This window comes from Aphelocoma coerulescens, chromosome 28 (genome assembly GCF_041296385.1).
Source record: "Aphelocoma coerulescens isolate FSJ_1873_10779 chromosome 28, UR_Acoe_1.0, whole genome shotgun sequence".
Taxonomy (NCBI): domain Eukaryota; kingdom Metazoa; phylum Chordata; class Aves; order Passeriformes; family Corvidae; genus Aphelocoma; species Aphelocoma coerulescens.
The window spans coordinates 4821330-4849278 of NC_091041.1; the positions used below are offsets into that span (position 1 = coordinate 4821330).

General features: G+C 59.7%; 2 protein-coding genes across 8 annotated transcripts; one reads left to right on the forward strand and one right to left on the reverse strand.

Annotated features, from left to right (window-relative positions):
- Window positions 1–49: 49 nt before the first annotated feature.
- On the forward strand, window positions 50–23744 carry SH3GL1 (SH3 domain containing GRB2 like 1, endophilin A2). 3 transcript variants are annotated; one of them, XM_068996974.1, is made up of 10 exons: window positions 50–245; window positions 14953–15021; window positions 15124–15196; window positions 15944–16087; window positions 17526–17659; window positions 18626–18784; window positions 19253–19356; window positions 20027–20151; window positions 20595–20651; window positions 22106–23744. In XM_068996974.1, the coding sequence occupies exons 1-10, from the start codon at window positions 201–203 to the stop codon at window positions 22300–22302; spliced, it is 1107 nt and encodes a 368-aa protein (XP_068853075.1). In that variant the 5' UTR covers window positions 50–200; the 3' UTR covers window positions 22303–23744. The 3 variants fall into 3 exon arrangements, with proteins under 3 accessions (XP_068853075.1, XP_068853076.1, XP_068853077.1); XM_068996975.1 differs by having other exon boundaries at window positions 20598–20651; XM_068996976.1 differs by lacking the exon at window positions 20595–20651.
- MPND (MPN domain containing) lies at window positions 22434–27906 on the reverse strand. 5 transcript variants are annotated; one of them, XM_068996967.1, is made up of 14 exons: window positions 27844–27906; window positions 26717–26943; window positions 26240–26470; window positions 26003–26165; window positions 25849–25933; window positions 25679–25775; window positions 25487–25559; window positions 25338–25414; window positions 25093–25261; window positions 24943–25013; window positions 24735–24824; window positions 24427–24519; window positions 24263–24345; window positions 22434–24033 (listed from the first exon to the last, which is right to left on the reverse strand). In XM_068996967.1, the coding sequence occupies exons 1-14, from the start codon at window positions 27848–27850 to the stop codon at window positions 23853–23855; spliced, it is 1647 nt and encodes a 548-aa protein (XP_068853068.1). In that variant the 5' UTR covers window positions 27851–27906; the 3' UTR covers window positions 22434–23852. The 5 variants fall into 5 exon arrangements, 4 of the variants coding, with proteins under 4 accessions (XP_068853068.1, XP_068853066.1, XP_068853067.1 ...); XM_068996965.1 differs by having other exon boundaries at window positions 25338–25559; XM_068996966.1 differs by having other exon boundaries at window positions 25849–26165.
- Window positions 27907–27949: the final 43 nt, after the last annotated feature.

The window sequence follows — 27949 nt, forward strand, 5'->3', positions numbered from 1 at the left end:
CGCTCCGGCCGGGCCGCTCGGTGGTGGCGGGCGGGGGCGGGGCCGGGCGGCGGCGGAAGCGGCGGCGGGGACGGGCCGGGCCGGGTTGGGACGGGCGGAGCGTCCTGAGGCTCCCGAGGCTCCCACCGCCCCTGCACCAGGTCCCGCCGCCCGCAGACCGGGCCCCCGCCGCCACCGGCCCAGGCACCGGCACCGGCACCATGTCGGTGGCGGGGCTGAAGAAGCAGTTCTACAAAGCGAGCCAGGTGAGACACCGGCACTCCTCGCCCGTTCCCGCCGCCGGCGGGCTCCGGGGAGGCCGCTCTTCTCTTACCGGTTCGGAGAACCCGTCCCGGCCGCTGCCGCCCCGGCGGTGCCCGATCCCCGCCGTTATCCCCTCCCAGCATCCCGGCGCGGGGCCCGCCGGCCGTCCCCGGTACCCCCGGTGTGTCCAGCCTGGCACCCCCCGGTATCCCGGTCTCGTCTCTCCCGGTTCTCAGTGTGCCCCCCGTCCCGCTCCCGGTGATCCCGGTGATCCCGGGGCTCGGTGCGGGCAGTGAGCGGAGCCGGGACCCCTCGGGGCAGCCGGGGGGAGCCCGGGATGGGGGGTCCCGTTCTCCCGGTTGGACCGTGGAAGGGACACGGTAAGGGGAGCGGCTCCGCCGGGGACCGGAGGGTGCCGTGCGGGTGACACGATGGGGGGCACGGGAGGGTCCCACTTGGGGGGTGCTTCCCCAAACCCGCCCGCACAACCGGGACGGCTCCAGCCCCGCTGAGCCCCGCAACAGCCGGGATGCGCTGGGAAATCCGGGGCGGGATTGCCGGAGGAAGCCCCGGGAGCGGCGGCCCCGCTAACCCCGGGCGGCAGCTGCAGCCCGGCCTCGGGAAGCTCCCGCTGCTCCGGGCAGGATTCGGGGGTCAGCGAGGGAGCCCCGAGCGCGGCCCGGCCGGGAAAGGGCTGGGGGATGTCGGAAAAAGCTCCCGAATTTCAGCCAGGAGCGAGGCCCGCAGGGATCGCGGTAAACAGGGAGTTTGTGTCGGGTCCTTGGAGCTTTTCCCCCAAATTCCTCATCCCTGGAAGTGTCCAAGGCCAGGCTGGACGGGGCTTGGAGCAACATGGGATAGTGGAAGGGGGTGGAACGGGATAATCTTTAAGGTGTCTTCCAACCCGAACCATTCCATGAGTCCATGTGGGAATCGGCCTCAAACGGGGTTCATAAACACCTTTTCCCTCACCCTCAAATGAGGGGTGGCCATTCCCAATCCCCCGAGCAGAATTGTGCTTCCCACCGCTTCCTGTTAACAGTTGTGATGGTTTTTTAATGCATTTTGGGAACGATTCAGGAATCACGAATCCCCCTCTGCTGCTGCTTTCCTGCCCCTGTTTTAAATTTCAGATAAACTTGGCACAGATCGTGTTTTCCATCACTGAGCTTAAACCCCTTCAGCTCATCCCACCCCTGTGTGCGACGTGTGTCGCCTCCTTCCTCGGCTCTATTTTCCCAAATCCATTTTATTTACCCAGCAAAGCAAAATTACAAATTCCTGAAGTCATCCCCCACCCCCTTTCCCACTAAACCCATCATGGGGGTTTTTTTCACAACTGCCATGGGGAAAGGTCGTGCTGGGAGTTGGGTGTGGAAGGATTTTGCCAGCCTGGATGTGCCGTGGTGGTGTTAGGAGGTGAAAACCCCTCGGTGACTCAGGACTAACATGTTCCTAAACCCAAAAATATCATTTTAAACCCTTGATGAAACCATTTTTTGGAGGAATTACAAATTCTTCCAGAGGTGCTGCCACCATTTGCAGTGCTCCGGGGACAGGGACAGAGGTGTCCATGATTTAGAGATGCTCTGACTGGAAATTGGGAAACACTGGTTCCAGTTTGGCCATTTTTTTGTCTTCTCCCCCCCTTCCTTCCCTTTTCCCCCTTTCTTCCCTTTCCCCCCTCTGGTCCCACTCAGCCCTTGGCTGAAGGAGGGGAGGATTAGTTATTTTTTGGCTCACTTCAAACCACCAGACGCTGCCAAAACCAAACATGTGGAAGATCTTTCCTAAAATGTTACGTTTTGTTCCACGTCTGTCCTTAATTGAAGGAAAACGGAGCCAGGGCCGGGGTCTGCAGGGACCCCGCAGGGTTTGGGGTCCCTGTTCAGGATCCAGAGGGAGCAGGGCTTGGGTCGTGGGCCTCATCCATGTGATTCCTACAAGCCCACGTCTCCCCTGGGTGAGGCAGCCGGGCGCCCACACACAGGAGAGAGCCCGGAGTATCCTGGAAAAAAAAATCCAAGTCGTGCTGGCAAATGCTGCAGATGGGGAGCAGCTCCGAGTGTGTCCAGAACAGGTTCTGCCTGTTCATGGCAAAATGTTCTCTAGAAAAATAAAGCAAGCTGGAGAAAACATTCTGAGGAAGGGGGAGAAACAGCAGCAGCTTGGAGCTGGGAACAGGGTGGGAAGTCCCTGTCTGCCTGGTCCAAGGTTTCCTCCAGTCGGGAATTTGCAGGGACCTTCTGGTGTAGAAACAGCTTCGTTTGCACCGTTTGGGTTTTGTACAAACTGATGTAAATCCTAAAATCCTGCAAATCTTCCCAGGCAGCGCGCAGGACAGGCTGCAGTTCCTGGGAGAATCCCGAGGGAACGCTGGGGTTGTCACCGGGGATGGGGAGCAGCCCCGCCTGGCACCGCGGGGTTGTCACCGGCCCGGGGCGGGGCAGCGCTGCAGCGATCCCGGGAATCCTGCCTGGGTCACGCACCTGGCAGCAGGAGCAGCACGGGAGCGCTCCAGGGATGGGGGAATCCAGGGATTGGTGTGGGCTGCCCTTTGCAGAGCCCACGCTGGCGTGGCAGCGCCGGGACTCCCGGCACGGCCGCTGTGGGTGCTGCCCATGGATCACGGGAGGGTTTGGATTGGAGGTGACCTCGGGGCTCGTCTCCTTCCAGTCCCTGGGAAGTGTCCAAGGCCAGGTTGGACGGGGCTTGGAGCACGCTGGGACAGTGGGAGGTGCCCCTGCCCATGGCACTGGTTGGGATTTCAGGTCCCTTTCAACCCAAACCAGTCTGGGGTTCAGCCCTGGGCGCTGCTGTCATTCCAAACTGGATTAACGTGCTCCCAAAGCCTCTGTGAGCTGAGCCTAAGCCCTGCCAGGCCTGCCTGGGCTCAGGAGCTCGTGCTGGCGAGTCCTGGCCCAAGCCACAGCCCAGCCACCCCTTCCTGCACATCCAGAGCCATTTTCCAGAAGGGAAAAGGCGAGTGCTAATTAAAACTCAGCAGCCCTTGCCACACACGCGTTTCCCTGAGTTTGATGACAGCTCCCAAGGCTTCCAGAGGTATTTTTGCCCATAAATAGCCCCTTGCTCCCTGCCTGGCTCAGGGTGTGCTCCAGAGCCTCTCACAGCCAGCTCAGCCCAGCAGGACCCACCATTCCCGAGCTCTGCAGGCCAGCAGGGAATGCTTTCCGTGCCCCGCAAGCTTCCAGGTGCTGCCGTGGCATCTGCTCCGAGCTGAGGCACAGGAATGTGCTCCCAGAGCGTGTGTGACAGTGAGGGGACAGAGTGCAGCTGGCAGGGAGGGCAATTCCCTTTTTTTGGCCTTTGTGGTCATTGCTCTTGGTGGTGCTGAACTGGGATTTCCTTCACTTCTCCTTGGGTTGGGATTTCCTTCTTCCCTCCTCAGCTGGGGTTCTCTCTGTGGTGACTTTGTGCTCTGCTTTCAGATGTGGGGTTTTTCTTCCCTTTCCCAGCTGAACCTTTTAAAACCTCCTTTTTTTGTTGTTCTTTTGGGGTTTTTTGATGTTAGCTCAGCTCTGCTCCCACCGGCCTCTCCAGGCTTTCTCTTGGAGGCAAGAGATGTCTTTGGGATGGTTTGGGTTGGAAGGGACTTTAAAGCTCATCCCGTTCCACCCCTGCCATGGCAGGGACACCTTCTACTGTCCCAGGTGGCTCCAAGCCCCGTCCAGCCTTGGACACTTCCAGGGATGGGGCAGCCACAACATCTTTGGGAAGCTGTGCCAGGGCCTCAGCACCCTGTGAGTGAAGCGGGGAGCAGGGAATTCCTGTGGGAGGCGTTTGGCAGCATCAGGCTCTGTGCTCCTTATCTGCACACGGGAATTTGGACTGGGAAGTCAAGGGATTTTGCTGATTCCTGCCCGCCTGGAGCCTCCTGCCAACCTCTGTCCCACAGCACCTGATGTTTCTGTATTAACATTAACCTGGATTCCCCTGCAGCTCCTGAGTTTATCTTTCCACGTTAATCTGCTCCCGAGGCCGGGGGAAAGCCGGATTTGCTGGAGCGTGGGGTGACATCCGCCAGCTCCGCTTCCAGCCGGGATCCATCCCGGAGCATCCTCCCCTGGCTCCCTGAGCTGTGCTGTCACGGGGGATGGCTGTTTGGTGATGTGTTTGCAGATCCATAGGGAACGGGAGGCTCAGGGGAGACCTCTGGGAGCCAGGGATTAGGTGCCAGGGCATCCCTGCAGGCCTGGGTGGTGCTGCCTGGGCACTCACAGAGGTGCCTCTGTCACATCCAGGGGAAAACCTGCAGCCAGGATATTTTCCTGTGGATTCCCTCTCCTTTTCTTGGGTGATTTGGCATCAAAACCCTGTCCCTGCTTGGCTGGTTAATCATTGTCAGAGCTGAGCAGCCCCAGAACCCAGCAGGTTTCATTTTTCCAGGATTGTTTCTCTCCAGAGTTTCCTATAAATTGGCTTTTCCCCTCCTTTGAGGTTGTTTTTGCAGCCGTTGGGCTCCGACAGTAACAGGAGCTCCGATTCCTGGAAGGCAGAGACAGAAAACAGAGCTGGGAAGCTCCAGCTCTCCGTATCCTGCTCCGTTTGCTTCCCTTCCCGCGCCTGATGTCAACCAGGGAAAGTGTTATCCTGTGCTCGCAGCTGGTGGAATCTGGGATGAGGGAAGGATCCGTGACTCAGGGCTGGGGGATCATGTGGCGTTGGGATGCTGGTTCCACGTCATCTGCCTGAAATCATGGATTTATCCAGCTGATTTCACAGGGGATGGTTCCTGGATGCAGCGGAAGGAAATCCTCCCTCCCCCTTTTCCCTGCCACTGCTTTTTCCTCCTGGGAAAGAGCAAGATGGGGATGAGGTCAGGCAGCCTGGCTTGTAAAAGCTGATTCATTTCTTCAGCAGCATTTTATTTTCCTTCCTCCTCTCCCCCATCCCTGCACATGCCAGTGCCTTTTGCCAGGGCTCCCAGCCCCATCCCTGTGGGAATACTGGGGGATGGGGAGGGAGCAGGGCAGCTCCTCCTGCCTGAGACTGCAGAAATCCCAGTGCCAAAACCCAGCCTGCCCTTGTGTTGGTGTCCGCTGGGATGTGAGGGGCTGATCCTGCTGTGTCCCTGCTGCTGTCCCTCCCGGAGCAGGCTGCTTCCCAGGCAGGATGGAGAATGGCTGAAAAGCCCAGAAATAAAATAAAATAAAATAAATCCCTAATCCAGAGAGTTCTGGCTTTGTAATTCCAGCTGAACTCGTTCACATGGAAACTGAGTGCTGCATCCCAACCCTGGCTGTGTTTTGTCAGACTCCGGGGTCGCTGTCCCTGCTCCTTCCCATCCTTAACTGCACGGATTAATCCAGCCTGGGATGCGATGCCCGGAGTGGGAGCAGGCAGGAGGCTGATCCTGTCTCTTGCTGTGGATCTGCTCCCTCTGAGCTGTGCCACGGCTGTGTCCTCTTGGATCAGATGGGAAAGATCCAGGTCGTGGGCCTGGGAAAGCCCCACAGCATCCCAGAGCTTCCCTTTTCCTAAGGTGCTCCGTGACAGGACTTAGTGCAGGATCCGGCCCACCTTGGCCTCTCCCTGTGATTATAAAAGTGATAATTGATGTTTTTTCAAAGATTTCCTTTTCCTCTTCCCCTCACCCCATCCCTGCAGTCAGCAATCCCGTGGCTTTCAGGAACAGGTTCCTCTGGCAGGAAAAGGCCGTGCTTGGCCCAGACTCAGGGATGAAGCAGCTGCCAGGGGTTCCTCACCTGGTTTTGGGGCTGGATGCTGCTGGGAGTGCCTGGAGGTGCCCAAGCTCCTGCTCCTCTCCCAGTGGATGGAGAATCCATCAGGAGAGTCTGGATTGCTCCTGCTTCCAAGAAAAGCCTTGTAACCCCCCTTCCGGCTTTGCCACCAATAGCTAATTAATAGAACCAGTCCTTTTAAAGCCACTGGGAATTTTAGGATCTCCTAATGCCTGGCTATTAATAAAGTTCATGCTACTGTCACTAATTAAATTGCTTTTCTGCTGCAAAGAAAAAAAAAAGATGAGTTAAACATCTCCATAATGAAATTCTGTCTTTGCGACAGAAGGTTAAATTTGCATGATTAAAGCTTTAAAGGGCTTTTCCTAATTGAGAAAATGCTTAGTAATTCATCCTAGAGCCTGAAAACCCGGCTGCACCCCCTGGTTGGGCCAGACTTTATTCCTCAGCGATAATTTATTAACCACTTTCCTGACCAAATCTGGTTTGGCATCCCAGGATTAGCTGCATTTAAACTTAATTTTGCCACTTTTGCGATGAAAAAGGCAGAAAAAGGGTGAACAGTTATCTACACCCGAAGCAAATCTACTCCAGGAGAAGGTGCTGGGTTTTTTTTCCCCCTGATTTTCTTCTCTGGATTAGAAACCATCCTGTTTGCTGCTGACGTGTGTGCGTGGTTCCGGGGGAGCAAGGGGCAGCACAAATCCGGAGTGCCAGATGTTGGAGGAGCTCTTGTCCCAGAAAAGCTCCTCCTGATTGCACTGGGAGAGTTACAGAGGGCAAAGGGGCTGGGCTTTTGTGCATAAAACATCCTCCAAATGTCGTCTCCCAGGATTTCTGGGCCACCTCTGGCTCTGCAGGGCAGGACGGCCTGCAGATGATGCCAAGGCCTGTGATGCCAAGCGCTGGGAGGGATTTTATCCCGTTTAAACCGTTCCGAAATGAGTCTTAGTGCACAGTGAGGAAAAGAATGGATTCAGCAGCACCTCGGATGGGCTGGAAGCCGATAAAGCCCCTGGATGTGGGGAAGGCCCTGGTGCAGAGTTTGATCCAGCACCATTCCCTGGTCGCTCCCGGCAGCCTTGGGGATGCTGGGATCGCTCCTTCCCACTCTTTCTTTCCGTAGGATGCCGTGCTGTGCTCCGATAGCCACGGAGCTTTTCCTAGAATTCAAACGAACAAGGAAAACGGGCGTTTACAGTGTCCTCAGCCATTTCTGTCCCCTTTGATGTCTGTGCACGCCGGGAGGGCGCCGGGGCTGGGCAGAGCCTTTGCTTGGCCACCGCTGCCCGTGTGAAACGTGCCCTGCACGGGGCTCTGCACGGGGCTCTCCCGCCCAGCCCGAGGCAGGGAGAGGAGTTCGCCTTCCTTTGGGGGGAGTTGGATCGGTTTTGATCTCCCTGGTGGCTGCAGAGCCATGTCCCAGCAGCCTGCCTTGCTCCCCTCATCCTGCAGATCCAGAGGTTTTTCTGTCTCCTTCCCAGTTCCTTGGCAATCTCTTGCCTCCCGCTGTGTCCTCCCTTTGGGTGGTTCCGGCAGTGTCCTGCACCTCAGGGAGGTGTTTTTCCTGGTTTTCACAGGGAGCAGAAATCCCTTCTGCTTTTCTTCGCAGCTAGGTGTTTTCCCTAGGCATCTTACACCCTCCTTTCCCCCCTTTTCCCTTGTTTTTTGGGAAATCCCTCAGAGCGCCGTGTGGGCTGACCCTCCAAACGCTGACTGCAGGACAAGGCTGCTGAGTGCTCTTCCTGAAGCTTTGCAGCTGGAAAAAACAAGGATTGCAATTCCTAGGAGGCACTTTGAGTGCTCTGCACTTTTATATCCCATCTAAAGAGCAGCTCCAGAGCAGCTCCAAGTCTCCAGGGCGAGGAGCCGCTGCCTTTGCTTCCCCGGGTCCTGGGGCCGGGTGGAGCTGCCGAGGAGTGATGGCTCAGCAGCTTTGGAAGAGCCGGGCTGTGATTCACTGGGTAGGACACGGGGAGACTGGGCAGGAAGTCGGGATGCAAGGCCAGTATTCCACGTTTCCCCTCGGTTTAGGGAACTTCCTCTCGATTGCTGAAGTCACTGGAAGTGTGTGAGGGGAAATCATTGCTGGGAGAGAGGAGCTGCTGCTGCTTCCTTACGTGTTTGTGTTTTCCCTGGAACTTGACCCAATTCCATGATTTTTTTTCCCAGCTGAATAGAAATTGTGTCTGGTTTGGTTCAGAGCGTGTGAGAACTAATAACAGGAGAAAATAGGATGCAAATGGCTGCTGGGAGGTGCCCCCATCCCTCCAGCAAGAGCATTCCAAGACTCCTATGGAAACCCGCATCCTTTGGGATGAGTCTGCTCTGGGGGCAGGGTCGTGCCCTTCATCCCCGTCTGTCTCCTGCTGGAAAAGGCAGCTGGGAGATCGCCCAGATGAGCAGGGAGCCTGATAACCGGGGCTCACAGACCGGGTTTGAGTGCTGCCCTCAGGAGGAATTCCCGGAGCCGGGAAGGAGCAGCTGCAGTGCGGAGCATCCTCTGAGTGCCCTTGGCTGGCCTGGCGCTGCCGCCGGCCCCACTGGTGCTGCTGAAATGCCGGGTTTGCCTTTAATTCCCGCTGTCCTCGTTCCTGCAGCCCATCTGCGGGATGGAGATGAGTCACCCGATCGCTGAGGAGGAGGAGGAGGGCTGGCAGGTGGCTCCTGGAAAGCCGCCTGTGCAGCTCTTCCCTGCGGTTTCCATAGGATAAGATTACGACCCGAGGTCACTGGGAAGCCTTTCCTCCTCGGCGGAGGGAAGGGAAGGAGCTGTTCATTGTTCTGGGCTGACCTTCCTGCTCCAGATCAAGGAATTCCTGTGGCGCTGTGGGGAGGGGAGAGATCCCAGTCTCAGCTGCTGAGGGGGTGGGAGCTCGGGGTGTTCCGAGACACGTTTTCCCTGCGCACGTGTCTGGAGGCAGCCGAGCACCTCGAGTGCCTTGGCACGAGTGTTTTCCAACGCAGCAATTCCACGATTCCATCGTGGAGCTCATCCCTGGCGCTCGGGTGCGAGGCTCAGCCAGGACTGGCCTCTCGTGAAAGATGGGAATGGGAAAAACACAGGGAAGGAGCTGCAGGAGAAGGCTGAGAGTTGGATTTCAGAGTGGAAAATGCTCCTGGGAGCTGTTTCTGAGGAAGATCAGACACTGGAGTCTGATTGAGCGTCCAGGTGCCCCAGCCAGGTCGGATCCGTAGGGATGACGTTGGGAGCCAGCAGCAGGGCGTGCTTGGAGGGGCTGGAGCCTGAGAGCTCCGGCTGCTGTTCCTCCTCCTCTGGTCTGCTGGGAGGGGATGTGAGAAATCCCAAGGTCACGGAGTGGTTTGGGTTGGAAGGGACCTTGAAGGTCACCGAGTCCCACCCTGCCGTGGGCAGGGACACCTTGCACTGTCCCCGGCTGCTCCAAGCTCTGTCCAGCCTGGCCTTGGGCATTTCCAGGGATCCAGGGGCAGCCACTGGGAATGTTCCTCCCTCTTCCAAGGCTGGAGGTAATTGTTCCTCCCCTACTCCACACAATAAACACTGGGATCTGTTTTCTTCTCCTCAAAGTAGGTCAGGAGTTGCTCAGATCAGTGTGTGCCGTGCTGTGGGTGTGCCCAGCTCGCCCCAGCCCCGGCTGCCTGCTGCCCCTGGGGAAGGCATCCCTGCCAGGATCAGAGCTGTGATCCCGGGATGGGCTCAGCCCATCAGAGCTGGGATCCCGGTATAGCCCGGGACACCTCCCAGGACCAGCTGGTTCTGCAGGGAGCCTCCGTGGCAGCAGAGCCGTGTGGGGCACTCCAGGAGAACCCCCAGGCTTTTCCAGGTGCTGCAGCTGGACCGGTGTGTTTTTCCAGGAGGTTCTGGGGACTTTCTAGCCCTGCCATTGCCAAACCCCACTGGCTCAAACACACACACGGAGCTGGGAAGGGTCACGTTGGCTCCGTGGGATGCAGCACTGGGATGATGGGGATGACCCCAAATGAAGCTGCGTGCCAGGGAGTCACGCCCTGCTGAGCTGGAGAGGTGGTGTGGCTCTGTTTAGGTTTTATGGAGCATCCCACAAATCTGTGCCGCTGGACACGGCTGAAACCGGGCACCAGCGATCCCAGTTAACCCCGGCTTTCCTTAACTCCTTCTCCTCCATGTCTGTGCCGAGCTGTGGGGGGTTCAAAACATTCCCAGCCCTTTTTCCATGGGTTTGTGGGCTGGCTTTTCCCCCTGGGCTGGGATGAAGGGAGCCAGGGCAGAGCTGCTTCTCTGTTTGCTCATCTGTGGGTTTGTTTTTGTATTTCTTGAGGGGAACTTGCTGTTGGGAGGGTGAAGGGGAGGAAGAGGAAGGCTTTGATACCCCAGAGTCTGGAGGAATAAGGTTTTCAGCCGACTGTAGGGAACTGTTTTGATTGCAAGGATGGCAAATGTTTGATGTGTTATAAATAGGGCTGACTGCCATGGAAAAAAAGAAAGGGAGTTTAAAAAAAAACCCTGATTTTTGGGTTTCTCTTGGTGTGTTTTGCTTGTTTGAGGCTGAGGGAATTAGGGATAATTTTCCATTTTAAAATATTTAAATATTTAAAGGCTGGAGAGCAAACTTTCAAAATGAGGTCTGAAATCCTGTGGGGAAGCTGGTGATTAGCAGAAAATAACACGGACTTAGGCTCCCCTCCTCCATGGGCTGGGCAGATGGGACCCTCAGGGTGGATGTGCTGGAATCTGCCCTTCTCCAGCTTTCGAGGAGCTCCTTGGCTCGGGAAGTTTGGCTGCTGGCACCTTCCCAAGTTTATCAGGGATTTTGCTGATGATGCAGCCCAAAAATCACTTTTCTTTCCTCCACATCTGTCCCACCTCTGCCCTGGAATGATGCAGGAATTCCCCAATTGGGAATGCCCAGCTCTGCTCAGGAAGCAGCTTCACCCACTGCTCCCAAAGCCTCTCCTGATCTTCTGCTCTCCTGAATTCATCCCAGCCAGGCTCCCAGGAGCTGGGAGCAGCCGTGCCGTGTTCCCATGTTCCTTTCCCAGTCCAGCTGCCAGGAGAGTCCCTGTGCATCCCTCCTTCCCCCCTCCACGCTCACACACCATTGCTGCCTCTCCCCGGCCACCCTCGCTCCACACGGGCTCGTTGCAACAATGGCTCTTTCATTCCCCAAGAGCTTCCCCCGCCGTGGGCTTGGGCGCAGGGGGAGGCCGGGATTGTTCCCATTCCCTCGCCCCTGCCACGGAGTCCGAAGGAATCCCCCATGAGCTCTAAAATGGAGCTGCAGAGCATGGCTGGAGCAGCCTTGGGTGGAGAGGGGCCGTGTCCAGTCCCTCTGGATGAGCTCTCCCGAGGATGAACCCGGCTGGATGCCGAGCTCCCGGGAATGCTCCCGGCACCCCAGGAATCCAAGGCACCTCCCTGCCCTCGGATCTCAGGTCGGAGCTATCTGGGGCGTATTTGAGCTGTGTCCTTCTAATTAAACACAGGTGCAAATGAGGGGTGGATTCCTGGCTCCTGGGCTGGCCTGCCCAGGCTGCCTCAGCCCTCACCCCTCCCAGGGCCCTGTGGGTGGCATTCCAGGTGAAATTCCAGGTGAAATGCCAGCTGAGCTGCCAGCAGCAGCCAATTGGGAGCAGACTGGATCTGCCCGGGCTGTGCCACCCGACTGCAGCGCCCTGTGCCAATATTTGCTCTGGGAAGTGTTTGGCCGAAGGCTGCGGCTGCTCCCAGGGTGAACCCCTCGGACGTGTCCTGTCCAGAAACCAGAGAGGCCAGACTTGTTCAGCTCCTTCACTCCCAGGGAGTGTTTGGTTTGGTTTGGTTTGGATTTTAACCATTTCCATGTCTGCTCTCTGCAGCCTCCATGCCTGGCTTCAGGAGAGGTTAGATCCCAGCCAGGGGAACAGGGATGTATCCCAAGCCTTCTCCTGGCTGCTCAAGAAATAGAAATGGGGAAGAATTGTCAGCACATCCTCCAAAAAGCCCCATGGCTGCTTCCTGGGGGAAGGGCTGCTGGAATTTGCTGTGCCAGCATTCCTCCAACTGCCTTCCAGTTCCCTTCAGCCAAGCAATGTATGGATAAACCCTTCCTTCCTTCCATGGATGGATGTACCTCTCCTCCCTCCCTCCCAGCAAAGGGTGAGATCCTGGAGAGGTCAGTGCTTCCCAGAGGAAGGCAGGCACCCGCTTCCCATCCTTCCCAGGCCCTGTGGAGCTGCACAACGTGGCACTTTGGAAATTTGGCTCCCAATCGCATCGTGAGGCTCCAGGTTAAACGAGGAGCCGGTGGCGGCTCCTCCTGGCTTGTGTCTGGGGGATCTGCGTTGGTTTGTCTCCCTTCCTGAGGGATTTGGGAGCACAGGGATGCGGGGATGGAGTCCCTCCTCCTTCCCTCCCGTGCTGACGCCTCCCAGTTTAATTAGAGCCAGCAGGGAGAGAACTTCAATCTTATTATTCCCTCCCAGCAGGGCAGCAGCAGCATTTCTTGGACGTCAAAAGGAGGATTAAAATTAGTCTGGAAATGAGGGGGTTTTGCCTCCTTCGCTTCTCTGGGCTCTCCAGAGGGTGTGGAGCCTCCGGAATCGCTGTGGTGATGAATTCTGCCGGCCTGGCACGCGGGCCCTTGGAGCAGAGTCCTGTCAGGGGTTATTTACGGCTTCCCAGGCACCAAATCAGGGGAGAAAAGTGGGAATGGAGCTGCTTGGGATGACTGCACCCGTGCCAGCTGTGTTAGGGAGCAGAGCAGGCTCCCAGAGGTGCGACCTTGGCGGAAGGGATCCCGTTCTGGGTGTGGGATTCTTGGCAAGGGACAGGAGGTGGCAGCTGGGGAAGAGCTGTGCCCGGCTGAGCTTGTCCTGGCAGGCCTGGCAACGGCTTCCTGGGATTCCTTCCAGGCTCGAGAGGAAAGCGTGCCTGCCCAGCTCGGGGCTGGGGTGTGTGCTGGCACCCCAGGTGTGGAGCAGGCATCCAAGGAAAGCAGGAAACCACACTCGGATGGGTTCTCCATCTGCAGGCAGCTGGGGGTGAGGATATCCCTTGGAGCCACTTCCGAGGGCTGGCCGGACATGGCATGGCAGGGAGCAGGGAATGGGGAATGGGGAGCAGGGATTGGGGAATGGGGAGCAGGGATTGGGGAATGAGGAGCAGGGATTGGGGAATGAGGAGCAGGGAGCAGGGATTGGGGAGCAGGGAGCAGGGATTGGGGAATGGGGAGCAGGGATTGGGGAATGAGGAGCAGGGATTGGGGAATGGGGAGCAGGGATTGGGGAATGGGGAGCAGGGATTGGGGAATGAGGAGCAGGGAGCAGGGATTGGGGAGCAGGGAGCAGGGATTGGGGAGCAGGGAGCAGGGATTGGGGAATGAGGAGCAGGGATTGGGGAATGAGGAGCAGGGAGCAGGGAATGGGGAGCAGGGAGCAGGGATTGGGGAATGGGGAGCAGGGATTGGGGAATGAGGAGCAGGGAGCAGGGAATGGGGAGCAGGGAGCAGGGATTGGCCATCCTGGCTCGCTCTGGCTGTGTTCTGTGTCCCTTACTGGGTAGTTAAAGCAGGAGAGTGAAATCCAGAGCTGGGCGAACCAGAAGAGCTTTCCTTCCTTTCCTCTCTCTTTTTCCTTTCCTCTCTCTTTTTCCCTTCCCTTCCCAGTGTGGCTGGTGTGATGTCTCTGAACCTGGATAATTCCCTAAAGGGGTCCCTCCCCCTCTTCCTCAAGAAACATCCAGCCCCATTTTGTATCCCCACGGGAGCAGGAGTGTTCCAGAGGAAGAAAGCCTCGATAAAAATCAAATATTTGATGTTGGAGTAAACAAACCCGATTGTTCCTTCAGATCTGGAGTTTTCAGTACAAACAGGAGGAGTCCTGGCAGTGCCCCAGGGCAGGCATGGAACCCTGGGAGCCAGTGCCAGGTTTCCTGGACCACTTTGGATGTCTGCATTCGGAATTTGCTGCTGTTTGGGGCAAAATAATCACTAATTGCTCTCCACAAGTCCCTGACAGGAGGGTGGAGCCAGGTGGGGGTTGGGCTCTGCTCCCAGAAAACAGTCGGACGAGAGGAAAACACCTCAAGTTGCACCAGGGAAGGTTTAGATTGGAAATTGGGGAAAATTTGCTCATGGAAAGGGTGGCCAGGCATTGGCACAGCTGCCCAGAGCAGTGGTGGAGTCCCCATCCCTGGAGGTGTCCAAAAAACGTGTGGATGTGGCACCTGGGGACATGGGTTAGTGGTGAACGTGGTCAGACTCGGTGATCCCAGAGGTCTTTTCCAACCTCAACGACTCCATGATTCCAACTTTGGCCAGTTGCCACGTCCTGCATCCCCAGACACTGCTGCTTCCCTGGGCGCCCGGCACGTTCCCTGTTTGGGCTGAGGGAAGGACACTTTGGGGTGGGTTCCAGAGGCGTTTATTGCCCCAGGGCAGGCAACGCTGTGGGTTAGGGAGTGGGGGCTGTTCTTGGACCAAGGGGTCCCAGCAGGAAGCTGGTGAAGCCTCCCAAAAATGGCCCAAATGAGCTCTGACTTCCCAGCTTGTCAGACATCTCTGACAAAGAATTCCAGCCCCTCGTCCCAGATCCCGAGCTGCCCCAGCAGTTCCCCTCGGAGTGGTGGCTCTGCTCTCCCCAGGCTGTTCCTGTGCTGGCTGCCGGGAGCTGAGTGTGTTCATTCCCTGTTTACTTGGATTTTGCCGTGTGTGAAACTGAGTCCTTGGCTCCAAATGGAGCTGAGAGACGCTTGTGCTGCTTGTTTTTTCCAGCAGGCGTTGGAGTTGGAGCCGTGGGCTGGGATTTAAGGAGCTGTGGAGCTCCCGGTGGGTGAGGAACGTCCTGGCTGAGCCGTGCTTTGGGTGCTCTGGATGTTTGGGGGTTTGGTGGGGTCTTTTTGAGGGGCTTTGGGCTGTTCCTGCCGCCTCCTTTCTCTTGCAGGTGCTGTGTGGACCATCCCTGTTCCCTTTCTCTCCCAGGGAATTATTCCATGAGGTGGAAAGATTCAATCAGTGCCTGATCCTCCTCCCTTGTCCTTTCCCCACAGCTGGTCAGCGAGAAGGTCGGGGGCGCCGAAGGGACCAAGTTAGATGATGACTTCAAGGAGATGGAAAAGGTGAGCAGGGAGCCAGAGGAATCCCCAAAATCACCCCATGGCTCCCGTGGGATTGGCTGGATCCCTGAGCTGATCCTCACTGGGCTCTTGTCTCTCCTACAGAAAGTGGACCTGACCAGCAAGGCCGTCACAGAAGTACTGACCAGAACCATAGAGTACCTCCAGCCTAACCCAGGTGAGGGCCTGGACCTCCCCTGTCCCCTTCCCAGCTTTCCAGGGAAACAGGGAGATGGGCAAGGAGATCAGGGAGATCCCTTTTGCTCCAGGTTTGGATCAGGTGGAGATCCGGGTGCCCCTCTTGCCCTGAATCAAGGCTGTTGAATCAGGAAAGAACAGATGCAGCCTTTGCCTCAGACCTAGAGAGGCCCTGTGGGGACCCGTTTTTCTTGGAACATCCAGGAAAAGTGATGTTTCTGGGCTGGGAAGGGTGGCTGGCTCTGTCAGCCCCGCTTCCTTCCAGCCAGCTGCTCCGGAGAGCACTCCAGGGACCCTGGGAGGGCTGGGGAAACTCCTTTGGCCTTCCCTGGCCAAGCTGTGGGGAACTATTTTTGCTTTGTGTCTTGGAAAAGAACCTTTTCTCGCAGCGAGGGATATTTCTGGGGGATGGAGACAACGGAGCCTCTTGGCTTCGGGTGTAGCAGGGGGGAAAATAAAACCCCGTTGGCAGCAGCCGAGGGATGCAGGGAATGCTGAGGTGGCTGAGCCGAGGCTGAGCCGAGGCTGAGGCTGAGCTGAGGCTGAGGCTGAGGCTGAGGCTGAGGCTGAGGCTGAGGCTGAGGCTGAACTGAGGCTGAGCTGAGGCTGAGCCGAGGCTGAGGCTGAGCTGAGGCTGAGGCTGAGGCTGAGCTGAGGCTGAGCCGAGGCTGAGGCTGAGCTGAGGCTGAGGCTGAGCTGAGGCTGAGCTGAGGTGTTCGTGTGGCAGCTTCCAGAGCCAAGCTCACCATGCTCAACACGATGTCCAAGATCCGTGGGCAGGTGAAGAACCCCGGCTACCCACAGTCCGAGGGGCTGCTGGGGGAGTGCATGATCCGCTACGGGAAGGAGCTGGGAGAGGATTCCAACTTCGGTGAGTGGCCCCCGGGATTGCAGTGACACTGCAAGGTGTCACTCTACATTCTGGAAGGGGTTGGGTGAACTTTGTGCCACCAAACAGGGCTCGAAAGGGGTTCAGAGACTTCCAGAGGGAGCAGATTCAAAAGGAAAGAGAGGAGGTTTAGATGGGATATTGGCAGAAATTCCTTCCTGGGAGGGTGGGGAGGCCCTGGCACAGGGTGCCCAGAGCAGCTGTGGCTGCCCTTGGATCCCTGGCAGTGTCCAAGGCCAGGATGGAGCAGCCTGGGACAGTGGGAGGTGTCCCTGCCATGGCAGGGGGTAGGATTCCATGAGTTTTAAGGTCCTTCCATCCCAAACCATTCCATTATTCTGTGGTCCCAGGTATCCTGGATCCCAATCCGTGGCAAACCCACTTTCTTATCAAACACTGAGATAAATTTGCATGTAAAAGAAAAAACTTCCCTCTAAACTGAGCAGCCAAGCGGGAGCTGGACGGAGCAAGACTGGGAGTTCCACACAGCTCTCAAGGATCCCTTCCAGCCCAAACCTTGCTGTGATTCCATAGGGAGGCTGAAGTCAAGAAATCTTCTGGCGTGGCTGTTCCTCGCAGCCACGTGTGACTGGCAGGGAGGAGGGGGTGAAGCCTTTTGGGGACGTCAGTTTTAATCCCCTGGAACCTCGGCCAGCGCACGTGATGGCCCCGGGGCAGCACAGCTGGCTCTGCCAGGGCAGGGAGGAGCTGCCTTGCCTCAGGAAAATTAAAAACCTCTGGCTGCTTTTGGGACTGACAGAGGGTTTTGGAGATCCTCCCTGGCCAGCTCAGAGCTCTGCATCAATCCTGGCTCACAGGCACCAAGGAGAGCAAGGGAAGGAAGCTTTTAGGAGCACACACCAAACTTTATTTCCTTAATGGCCTCCTTAAAGCAGCATTGAGCACTCCATCCCTCCCTCCCAGGTTATTCAGAGTTATTACAATTGAAATAACACTTCTGCTGTATTGATTTTTCCAGCTGGACAGTGGAGAGATGTTTTCCCTAGTCCCTCTCTCTCACTTGTGTATTTTCCTGTGTTCATGCACTGCTGAAATTGTTGTTCTGCCAAAGCTGCACAAGAATAATTTAATCTCTAAATGTTTCCTCTGCACTAAAAAGCCAGCACTGAACATGCTTTGCTGCAAGTCTGCCTGGCTGAAGTGTCAGAGTGGCCAGGGCCTTAGGAAAGGCTGGAACTGAACAGGTTTCAGTGAGTGGCTCTGAGCTCTGGGAGTGGCCAAGGCCAGCTTGGACGGCACTTGGAGCAACCTGGGGCAGTGGGAGGTGGGACTGGATAGGCTTTAGGGTCCTTCCAACCCAAACCATTCCGTGGTTCTGGGCCACACAATGGCTTCTGCAGCCCCAGGGCCTCGGGCTCTGTTTGATTCCCTTCCCCTTTCCCTGCTCCTCTCCTCTCAGGGGACGCGCTCCTCGACGCCGGCGAGTCCATGAAGCGCCTGGCCGAGGTGAAGGACTCGCTGGACATTGAAGTCAAACAAAACTTCATTGATCCCCTGCAGAACCTGTGTGACAAAGACCTGAAGGAAATCCAGGTAGACACCCCCATGGCTTTCCCTCCTCCTCCTCCTCCTCCTCCTCCTCCTCCTCTCCCCGCTTTCTGGGCTCTTTGGCTGTTGGTGCACGGAGCCGCCTGCTCTGGAGTGGTGGGAACCAAGGGCTGGCAGGAATTCCCTGCTCTGTGTGTGTTTTCTCCCTCCAGACTCTCTGGTATTTCCTCCCTGCTCAGTGCTGCTGCTGCTGCTCCTGAGCAGCCCAAAGGGCTGGATGCAGGTTGGAATGGTTCTGCATTTGCCATGTTTGATGGAGGGTGCTGTGGGAATACATCCCAACACCCCTTCTGGGCTTGCTGAACTGGGTTCTTACTGCTGTGAGCTCCCAGATGGGATAGATTTGGGCTCCAAGCTCCGAGCAAGCTCCCCTCAGGTCTCTGCTCAGCATCCCAAGGAGCCCTTCGGGGTTTCATTGGGAAAACAGAGCTCAGCAGCTCCCGTGTGCTACACACAGACAAGGCCAGGCTTTGTAACAGGATCCATCCCAACCTCCAATTCCCTGGGCAGGTCTCCTGAGGGAGTGTTCACTGTCAGTGGTGTCCTGGGTGAAATAACCACCAAGTGCTGCCTCAGTGCCTGTCTGTACCCCGATTCCATAGGGCTGCCTTAGACATCCCTACCCTAAGATCCAGGAATGCAGTGCCCAGAACCCCCGTTCCTGGTGTCCAGAGATCTCTGCAGCTCCTGGGGGAAGCTGAAAGTAGCAGGACAGCTCTTCACCTTCCCAAAAGGCTTCTGTGGGGAACAGACCTGGGCTGCTCTGCAGCCTTTTCCTCAGTGGGAATCATTCCACCATCACACCCTGGAGACTCTCTCCCACCTGGAGCAAAGGTGGGAGCCACAGGAGATCAGGTTTCTGACACCAGAAATGAACTCAGCCTGTAACTGGAGCTGCCCTCCCAATCCTCTGGCTTTTCCCTCTTCCCTGTTCTCTCCATCCTCTCCCAGCACCATCTCAAGAAGCTGGAAGGGAGACGCCTGGACTTTGACTACAAGAAGAAGCGACAGGGCAAGATCCCCGATGAGGAGCTCCGGCAGGCCATGGAGAAGTTTGAGGAATCCAAGGAAGTGGCAGAGACCAGCATGCACAACCTGCTGGAGACGGATGTGAGCGTGGGAGCACAGAGCTGGGGGTTCCGTGTCCCTGGGGTGGCATCTCCCGAGGGAGGCACTAATTGCACACGACTTCCACTCATGTTCTCCCGAGTGTGGGTCTGCTCTGGGAAAACCCAGATCTGCGTGACCTGACAGGCCTTGGCTTAGCCCCTGATCCAGCTCTTGGCCAGAGCAGAGCCTGTGGCTGGCACCAAACAGGCTCCTCTCGGGGTGGTGGGGGCTGAGTTTGGGAGGTAACACAGCTGGGAAGGATTTGGGAAGGATTTCCCAGCTGGCAAGCGCAGAGTGGCAGGGAGTGTGCTCTGTGCTGCACAGTCTCGGCCGGTTTTGCCCTGTGCTGTGTGAAATCCCAAACCTCCTCTGGGCTCCCTACTGCTGCCATTCCCCAGCGCAGCCCCACGGGCAGTGCGGGGGCTCTGGCTGGGAGCAGGCACTGATCGTGGCCCCGTGGTTCCCCAGATCGAGCAGGTGAGCCAGCTGTCCGCCCTGGTGGATGCCCAGCTGGATTACCACAGGCAGGCCGTGCAGATCCTGGACGAGCTCGCCGAGAAGCTCAAGCGCAGGTGAGTCCCAGTGCTCCCAGCCAGAGCTTTCCCCGTGGTTCCTGTCTGGGAGCACCCGAGTCCCCCTTGGAATCACAGAATGGATGGGGTCAGAAGGGACCTTGAAGTTCATGGAGCAGGGACACCTTCCACTATCCCAGGCTGCTCTGAGCCCTGTCCAACCTGGCCTTGAAAAAGCCAATTTTTTTGGCTGTTCCAGGTGGGATTTGAATTTAGTTGAGTGTCTGATCCAGCCCAAATCCTGGCTGAGGAAGGCTCGTCGCACCTCTCCTTCCTCAGCCTCCCCACTCGGGAGGATCTGGCAGTGCTGCCCCTGCTGCTCTTCCCTCCTGGGAGAAACTGCGGAGTGGATCCCGTGCCGTGCCTGCTTTGAATTGGGAGGAGCTGGGAGGATCCTGCCAAGTCTGAGCTTTAAAACTACAGCACGAGTGTCCTCTGCTGGCCTGAATTCCTGAGCGTTCCGTAGCAAAACCTGGGATGTGAGGCCGTCTCCAAGGGCAGGTCCCAAACCCCGGGGAAGTCCCACCTTCCAGCGCAGGGACTTGTGCAAATCCCTGTCTGCAGACCACTTCCTCCCCTGTGTAGCCACCCAGGAGCACAAACGCCGTGGTGATCTCCTCCTGTTCCATTCCTTGTTGCACTTGATCCACGTTTCTTCTCCCTGTCCCAGGATGAGGGAGGCCTCCTCACGTCCCAAGCGGGAGTACAAACCCAAGCCCAGGGAGACGTACGACTTCGGGGACACCGACCAGTCCAACGGGGGCTTCTCCTGCAACCCCACCCCCAAAGTCTCAGGTAACGCTGTCCCAGGTGTTTGCTGGTGCCTCTGGAGCAGCCTCCTGGGGAAGGAGGGCAGCTGCTCGGCCTGCTCAGGATGTTCCTCGTGTGCTGGATGCTCCTGCACGAGCCACTGGCTCTGGAAAACGTCAGGAATGCCTCTAGGGCAGGCTGTTTTCTCCTGGGACCCAGGAGCCTTTGTTGTGTTGGCTTTGGGGATGTGCCAGAGGGGTCTCCAGCCTGGGCCTCTCGCTGTCAGTGCCAGACAGGAAAACTGAAGCCTCTCTCCCTCCCTCCCTCCTTGTTTTCCATCCCGCTGCATCCCTCCCTCCCTCCCTGATCCCAGCGGGTTCCTAACAGCATGTGGGCACTCCTGTTTCTCCTAACAGATCCCTCCAGGCCCTGCCTGTCCCTGTCTCCTGTTCCCGTTGGTTTAAGCATGTCTCTCTTTTGTTTGGAAGCAGCTTCCGCCTCTTTCCGGTCGGACAAGCCGTCCCGGGCCTCCGTCAGGAGTATCCGTGAGTTTCCTCCCTCTGCACTGCTCCGTGTGTGGCCTCCTCTCCCCGTCCCTCCTGGCTGCTCCTCCCTGCTGCTGCTCCTTGGAGCTGCTCATCCCTCCGTGCTGAGCCTGAGCTGAGCCCTGAATTTACCCAGCCCCGCTCCAGTGGGATTTTCCACCCCAAAACCGGGGCCTGGCTCACCCGGAGGAGCTGCAGCAGCTCCCAGCACCCAGGCATGTCCTGATCTGCAGGGATCAGGTGCTTTCCCAGGAGAGATCAGGATTCAAGGATTTCCCTGTTCTTACAAGCACCCAGCCTGGATCTCTCCCACTCCTGCTCCCGTGTCCCTGTGGAATCCTGGAGGGAGGAGGCAGAGCCTCATCTCATGGAATGTGTGGGGTGTGGTCCCAGCTGGGCACAAGGAGCCTGGGAGGGGCTGTGGGTGATGTGGGGTCCGTGGTTCCTCCTGCAGGACCTTGGGATCCCGGGGCTGGGCTGGGCTGGGGCTCGTAGCTGCTGTGCCGGGAAGGAGCCTGGAGCAGGGACGTGGTGGTGGGACCAGCCTGGTGATCTGGGGAGTTCTCTCAAACCCATCGATGTCTGGCTGCTGCTTGTGGTGACTTCTGAGTGCTCTTCTCGTGCTGGGCCCTCCCTTGCTGTGGGTCCTGGAATCATGGAATGGTTCAAGACCATCCCATTCCACCCCTGCTGTGGGCAGGGACACCTTCCACTGTCCCAGGCTGCTCCAAGCCCCGTCCAGCCTGGCCTTGGACACTTCAGGGATATTCAGCAGCTGGATGTGCTGGCTGCTGTTCCCTTGCCCTGGCTGAGCCCCAGCATGGTGGGGAGGGCTGGGGGCTCCTGCAGGCCCTGGTGCTCTCTCTTAGCTCAGTCCCTTTCCACTGGGATCCTCCCAGCTCCAAAGCTGAGGCCCAAAATGTCAGTGCACAGAGTGAGCAGCAGGGAATCCCACAGAAAATCCCTTTGCAGCCGAAAGGTGATGCTTAAGTCCTGGAGCTGAGGTGGGGGAACGAGACTTTGGGTTTCTCCCGAGTTTTGGGGGGCTGCTCACGGGTTTGAAGCCCCGTGGCCAGGGAGGCAGGTGCTGTCATGTCCCTCTGTCACCCTCAGGTGTGGGGTGACCCCTCCAGGGTCCCCCTCCATGTCCAACCCCACCTGTGAGCTACAGGGCAGGTTCTCCCCTCTGCAGAGGGATAACGTGGCTTGTCAGTGGTCACGTTCAGGTTGGAATGTGGGAAATCCAGGCAGGAACAGCACACGGGGTGTTGGACGCAGGATCTGTGCTGGGGCCGGGGCTGGAGCGGGGTAACGGAGGAACTGGAGGGGCAAGTGAAGGGCCAGTGGAACCAGCCCTGCCGGTCCAGGCAGGATCCAGATCCCGTGGCAGGAATCCCTGGTGCCAGGGCAGGGCTGTGTGGGGTGCTGCTGACGTGTCCCCGCTGTCCCCGCAGCCCCCCTGGACCAGCCCTGCTGCAAAGCCCTCTACGACTTCGAGCCCGAGAACGACGGCGAGCTGGGCTTCAAGGAGGGCGACATCATCACCCTGACGAACCAGATCGACGAGAACTGGTACGAGGGGATGATCCACGGCCAGTCCGGCTTCTTCCCGCTCAACTACGTGGAAGTGCTGGTCCCGCTACCTCAGTGAAAGGCGCCGCTCCCGCCCCGAGTGTCCCGAGCTCCATTCCAGCTCCAGCCCCGCCCTCCCCGCGTCACCTCGGGGCCGGGCGCCACCAGGGAACAAACCAGAAGGGTCCCACGGCCCCTTCCCCCCGTGAATTTGGTTTTTTTCTTTTTTTTTTTTTCTTTTTTTTTTCTTTTTTTGTCCTTCTGGTGCTTGAACTTCGGTACTTCGCGCGCCCCCGCCCCGTCCCTCTTCCCGTGTTTCCTTTGGGTCCAGCGCCTGGATGAGCCAGGTGGGAGAGCCGGGATTGTCCTGGGACACGCGGCCCCGGGGCAGGGCAGCCCCCACCTCCCGCCCCAGCGATCGCCACCCGTGTCCCACGGATCCCCCGCGGGATCCCGGCGGGATCGGGGAGGGAGCTGAGGCACAGCAACACTAAAACACCCCCGGAACACTAAGGCAGCCCTGCAGGGCAGGTGCTGAGCCCTGCCCGAGGCTCGGAGCCATCCCTGCCCATCCTGGAGGGACAGTGGGGATGTCCCCTGCCCGCCATTGGCCCCCTCCCCACAGACCCCAAGGCTGCTCCTTCTGCCCATGGTTTTTTCCTGGACCTCAGGCTTTTCCTGCTACAAACTCTCCCAAGTCGGTCACACCTGCAGGATCATCTGGAGGGGGAGGAACCGGGCCACAGCCTGGGGTGTCCCTGTGGTGGGGCAGAGGCTGTGGCTCCTCTTCCCAGGGCTCTGCACGTTCCCCCTTCCCGGGGATCCCTCAGGGATCGCGGCTGGAGCTCCCCTGGTCCTCTCGGGCCTCCCCTGCATCCCCCCCCCCTGCCCACGGCCACCCTCTCTGGGGGCAGTGCACCCCTGTGCCCAGGGTCGGTGGGAAGAGGGATGGTTCATCTCGGTGTCATTTCTGCCACCCCTTATCCCTCAGCTGTCCCTTCTTGGCCAGGGGGTCGGGATGGGGTTGGGATGGGGCCGCAGAGCAGCGCTCGCCCCAGCTCTCGCTCGGCCCTGTGGATTTCCTTGCTAGAAAAGTGGGTTCTTCCCCTCCTCGGCCTCGGCCGGGCCCCAGCTCCGTGCAGGGCTGTGCTGCAGCGTCCCTGTCCCTGCTGCTCCCGGCTCCTGATCCCGTTCCTCTGTAAGGATTTGGTCCGTGCATGTCCCCGTCTGTCTGACCCCCGAGCTGTGACCCTGGCCCCAGGGGGGCCCAGGGCAGCCCCCCCGCTCCCAGCAGGGCAGGGAGCCCAAGGGACCGGAGTCACGTCCCGGGGGCACCGGCTCCTGCTCAGGTGGATTGAAACGCGTTCTGTCAGCTGGGACAACTCGCTAGATCTTTTTTTTTTTTTTTTTTTTTTTTTTTTTTGTAATGGTTTCTCCTGGTTTTTAGGGGAAAAAAATGATGACCCACAATTCTTGACTTGTATCTCTGAATGAAAGTATTAAATGTTTTCTTCTTTCTAACATCTGCCTCGTGGAGTCAGGGAATGGTTTGGGTTGGATGGGGCCTGGAAGGTCATGGAATTCCACCGCCTGCCATGGCAGGGACACCTCCCACTGTCCCAGGCTGCTTCAAGCCCCATCCAGCCTGGCCGTGGACACTGCCAGGGATCCAGGGGCAGCCCCAGCTGCTCTGGGCACCCTGTGCCAGGGCCTGCCCACCCTCCCAGGGAAGAATTTCCTCACACATCCCCTTAGTCCGGGCCGTGGCAGGATGTCCCCAAGCCAGCCTGTCCCCAGCCAGCGGAGCCGCCTGTCAAGAAACTGCTCTTTAATCAAACTACCACTTCCACAAACCACTGACCCAGAGACTGCCCCACCAGCACGGCCGCCCTCGGGGCAGGGCGGGGCCGGCGGGGTCGCGGCGCCCTCGGGAGCTCCGGGAGCTGCCCCGCGCCGGGTCCGGGTGAGCCCCGGGGCTGCCGAGCCCGCCCGGGCTGCGGGAGGCACCTGGTCCGAGTCGAGGGGCCCCGCGCCCTCACCCGCTGAGCTTGAGGAGGCTGAAGATCTGCTCCAGGAAGTGGGTGAAGCTCTGGTCTTTGGGGGTGCGGGAGGCCAGGGAGCCCTGGGGAGGGGAACCCCAGTTAATTCCAGCACAGGGAACTGGTGCCCCGCCAAATCGCCCTCCCCACCCAGCCCTTCCCACCTTCAGCTTGTCCAGGTAGGTCTGATCCTGACTCCACAGCTCCTGGAACTTCACCAGGTCGGGGGCCCCCTTATAGAACTCCACCAGCAGCGTCTGGGGGGCACAGAGGGGCTGCAGGCCCTGGGGGTGCCCCAAAGCCAGGCAGGGGGACCCCAAACCTGTGGCACCGAGACTTCGGTGGCCCTGGGGGGCTGGAGAAGGGACTGTCCCCATCACCGGGGCTAAGGGCAGGACAGGGATGAGTGGTGGGGGCCCAGCCTGCTCCCAGTGGGCTCCGGGGGTTTTGGGGCCCCCGACTCCGCTCTCACCATCTCCTGCACGACGTCGTTGGTGAGGAACCCGTCCTGGATATAGGTCACCTCCACATCCATGGGGATACCGTAGTCATTGGGCCGTTGCTGGGGAATGGGGGAGCCAGGGAGGGGTCACTCCACAGCTCTGGGACCTGACACCACCCTGGGGGGCACCTGAGGGTGCTGGGCGGGAGCACCCGACCCCAAATCCTTCCCCGCTTACCTCCGGTGGCGGCATCACCCAGAAGGGCGCGATTTTGGACTCCACGCCAGGGTTGCCGGGGTAGAAGGGCCCTGTGGGGACAGAGGGGGCTGGCACAGGGGGGTGACAGCAGCCGCAGCCCCCTGGGAGCCCCGGGCCCCGGGCACGTACCGCAGATGAGCCCCAGGCAGGGCTGGAAGCCGTTGCCGCTGCCCTGCAGCTTGAGCTGATAATCCATCTGCGCGTCGATGTCGTGCAGGGACGGCAGCGCGGGCCCGAAGGGGTGGCTGTGGTACCACCCCACCAGCGACAGCCCCCGCAGGAACAGGCTCTGGCAGATCTGGGGGGGGCACAAACCGTGGGTCCAGGCCCCCCAGAGCCCCCCGCCTGCCCTCGAGGCTGGATCAGCCCCTCACCTCCTCCTCCACAGCGCCAGCGGCTTCGGCATCTCCCAGGCGGGTCCGGCACGGGAAGGCCCGGAGCACCGTCAGCACTGCGGGGACACAGGGCTGGGTGACCCCCCAGCCCACGGCAGAGCCACCCCCACCCCCCAAACCCCACCTACACTGGGTGTTGGTGTCCCACCGCCCCCCCAGGTACCCCACCACTTCGCTCCGTGTCAGGTGGCTGTGGAAATCCTAAAGGAAAAGGTTAAAATCGATGGTTTAGCCCCAAAACGGTGACACAAGGGACACCCCGCTCGCTGCAGGTGTCCCCAATGCCACCAGCGATGTGCCAGCCTGGGGAGGGAATGCACCAGGAGCAGGAGGACGTTGCTGGAGATGGCCACGTTGAAGGGCTGGAATTTGTTGATGGCGGCAAAGGATGTCACCTCCACCAGGGTCTGGGGGTTCCTGGAAGAGGCACAGCCCCGCTGCCACCGCTGCCTCGGCCCTGCTGCGCCCCGGGGGTCCCCGTGTCCCCTACCTGGCCGAGTCGCGGGTGCCCAGGGTGCAGTAGCGGACGGGCACCCGGGGTTTCATCTCCAGCCTTTTCCCTGCAGTGCCGACATCTGCCAAGGACAAGGTCCCGTCACCGCGGCCGGGCTGCCCGGACCCCCGGGACCCCCACGGCGGCTCACCCGTCCCCGCCGGCTCCGCCAGGCTCTTGCCCTGCTGCTTCTTGCTCCTCTCCTCCGGCTTTTTGGGAGCTGCCGCCTCTGGCACAGGCACCCGACCGTCCCTCGTTGCCTCCTCCTCCTCCTCCTCGGGCAGCTCCTCCTCCTCGCCCTCGCTGGCCAAGCTCTGCGGGCAGAGGGGCTGGCACCCACCTCGTCCCCCACCCCGGGGGTGCCAGGGGGAGCTGACCCTGGTCCCACCTCCTCGGGGGGTGGCACATTGGGCTGGTGCTTGCGCAGCCACGCGGCCTTGTACTGGTCCAGCTTCTGGCCCTTGTAGCGCACGGACGCCCAGCCGCAGCCCGACTTCTTGGCGGGGTTCACCAGGCGCTTGCAGTGCGTGGCCCAGGCGCTCGGCGAGTTGAACACTTGCCCCGTCTCCTGCCACGTGATCGTCCCGTCCGAGCCCAGGTCCCCCACGAACTTCTTGCCCTGGGAACAACAGTGGGAGTCACGTCCCCCTGTCCCCATCACTTCTCCCTCGGCTCCATCACCGTCCCACATTCCCCGTCTGTGTCCCTTGTCCTCATCCCACATTCCCTGTCCTCATCCTGTGTCCCCTGTTTCCCGTCCCTTTCCTGTCCCACATCTCCTGCCCCATCTCTGTTTCTTGTCCCCATCCCTGCTCCCTCTCCCCGTCCCCTCTCCCTTGTCCCCATGCCGTGTCCCCAGGCTCACCAGGTAGTAGATGGACAGGACGCCTCTGCCCGGCTCCAGGAGCCCGTCTCGGAGCAGGACCCGCAGGGTGATGCCTCTACGGGTGAGAACGGCCCCCCGGGGCCCCCCCGCCGCCTTGGCCCCGCTCCCGACCTCCGGCTCGGCCTCCGCCTCGTCCAGCCCCGGCTCCAGCTCGTCCTCGTCCTCCTCCAGACATTCGTCCCCGCCGGGGGAGGGGGCCGCCAGCGCTGCGGGGGGGGGACACCGTGTGGCAGCACCCCGGGTGTCCCCCCAGAGCACCCTTGGGTCCCCCCCACAATTTCTGCGTGCGGATGGGGACACGGGGACAGGGACGCACAGGGAAGTGGGGACAGGAAGAGGTGGACATGGGGACACAAACGCGGAGGGGACACAAGGACATGGAGGGGGTGGACACAGGGACAGGAGGACTCGGGGATGGGAGAGGGGGGCACTGACGGGGGGAGATGGGGGTGAGGACACAGGAGCACGACAGTGAAGGACGGCGGGCACGGGGACACGGGGATACGGCCGGTGGACACAGGAACGGGCTGAGGGACAGGGGGACGCGGGAACACAGCTGAGGGACACGGCTGGGGAACACGAGCACATGGGGACATGGCTGGGGGACACGGGGACATGGCCCGGGGACACGGGGCTGAGTGTCCCCAGGCCCAGCAGGTCCCCAGAGCCCGCTCTGAGCCCAGAGGGCTGCGGGGGGCCGGGGGTGACACACGACAGGTCCCCGGGGGGAGAGGTGTCTCCGCCCCGCTCCCGCTTCGCTCCTGCCCCAGGGGTGTCCCGGGATGTCCCGGGATGTCCCCACCGAGGTCCCGCGGACGCGGGCTCGGGCAGGTGCACGCGCGTGCCCCGGGTGTGCGGGGGGGGACGACGTGTGACCGGTGCGTGTCCCCGGCCGGGGCGCGTGTCCGTGCGCGCGTGCCCGGTTCCCGGCGCGCTCCCGATGAGTGTCCGGTACCGGGTGCCCGGTGCGTGCCCGGCGCCCGGTGCGTGCCCGGTGCGCGCCCGGTGCGCGCGATCCCGGTGCGTGCCCGGTGCCCGGTACGCGCCCGATCCCCGGTTCCCAGTTCCCGGTTCCTGGTTCCCGGAGCGCCCCCGCCCCCCGGTACCTGCCATGCTCCGCTCCCGCCGCTCCCGCCGCTCCCGCCTCCCCCCGGTGCGCGCGGCGGCGGCGGCGGCGACACGTGATGGGGCGGCCCCGGGCGCCCCGCCCCG

Coding starts and splice junctions, on each gene's coding strand:
- SH3GL1 (XM_068996974.1), top strand. CDS start 201: ATGTCGGTGGCGGGGCTGAAGAAGCAGTTCTACAAAGCGAGCCAG. Junction 246..14,952: donor AGTTCTACAAAGCGAGCCAG/GTGAGACACCGG, acceptor CTTTCCCCACAG/CTGGTCAGCGAGAAGGTCGG. Junction 20,152..20,594: donor CCCCACCCCCAAAGTCTCAG/GTAACGCTGTCC, acceptor TTTGTTTGGAAG/CAGCTTCCGCCTCTTTCCGG.
- MPND (XM_068996965.1), bottom strand. Junction 25,262..25,337: donor CTGGCGCTGTGGAGGAGGAG/GTGAGGGGCTGA, acceptor TGCCCCCCCCAG/ATCTGCCAGAGCCTGTTCCT. Junction 24,520..24,734: donor ACGACGTCGTGCAGGAGATG/GTGAGAGCGGAG, acceptor TGTGCCCCCCAG/ACGCTGCTGGTGGAGTTCTA.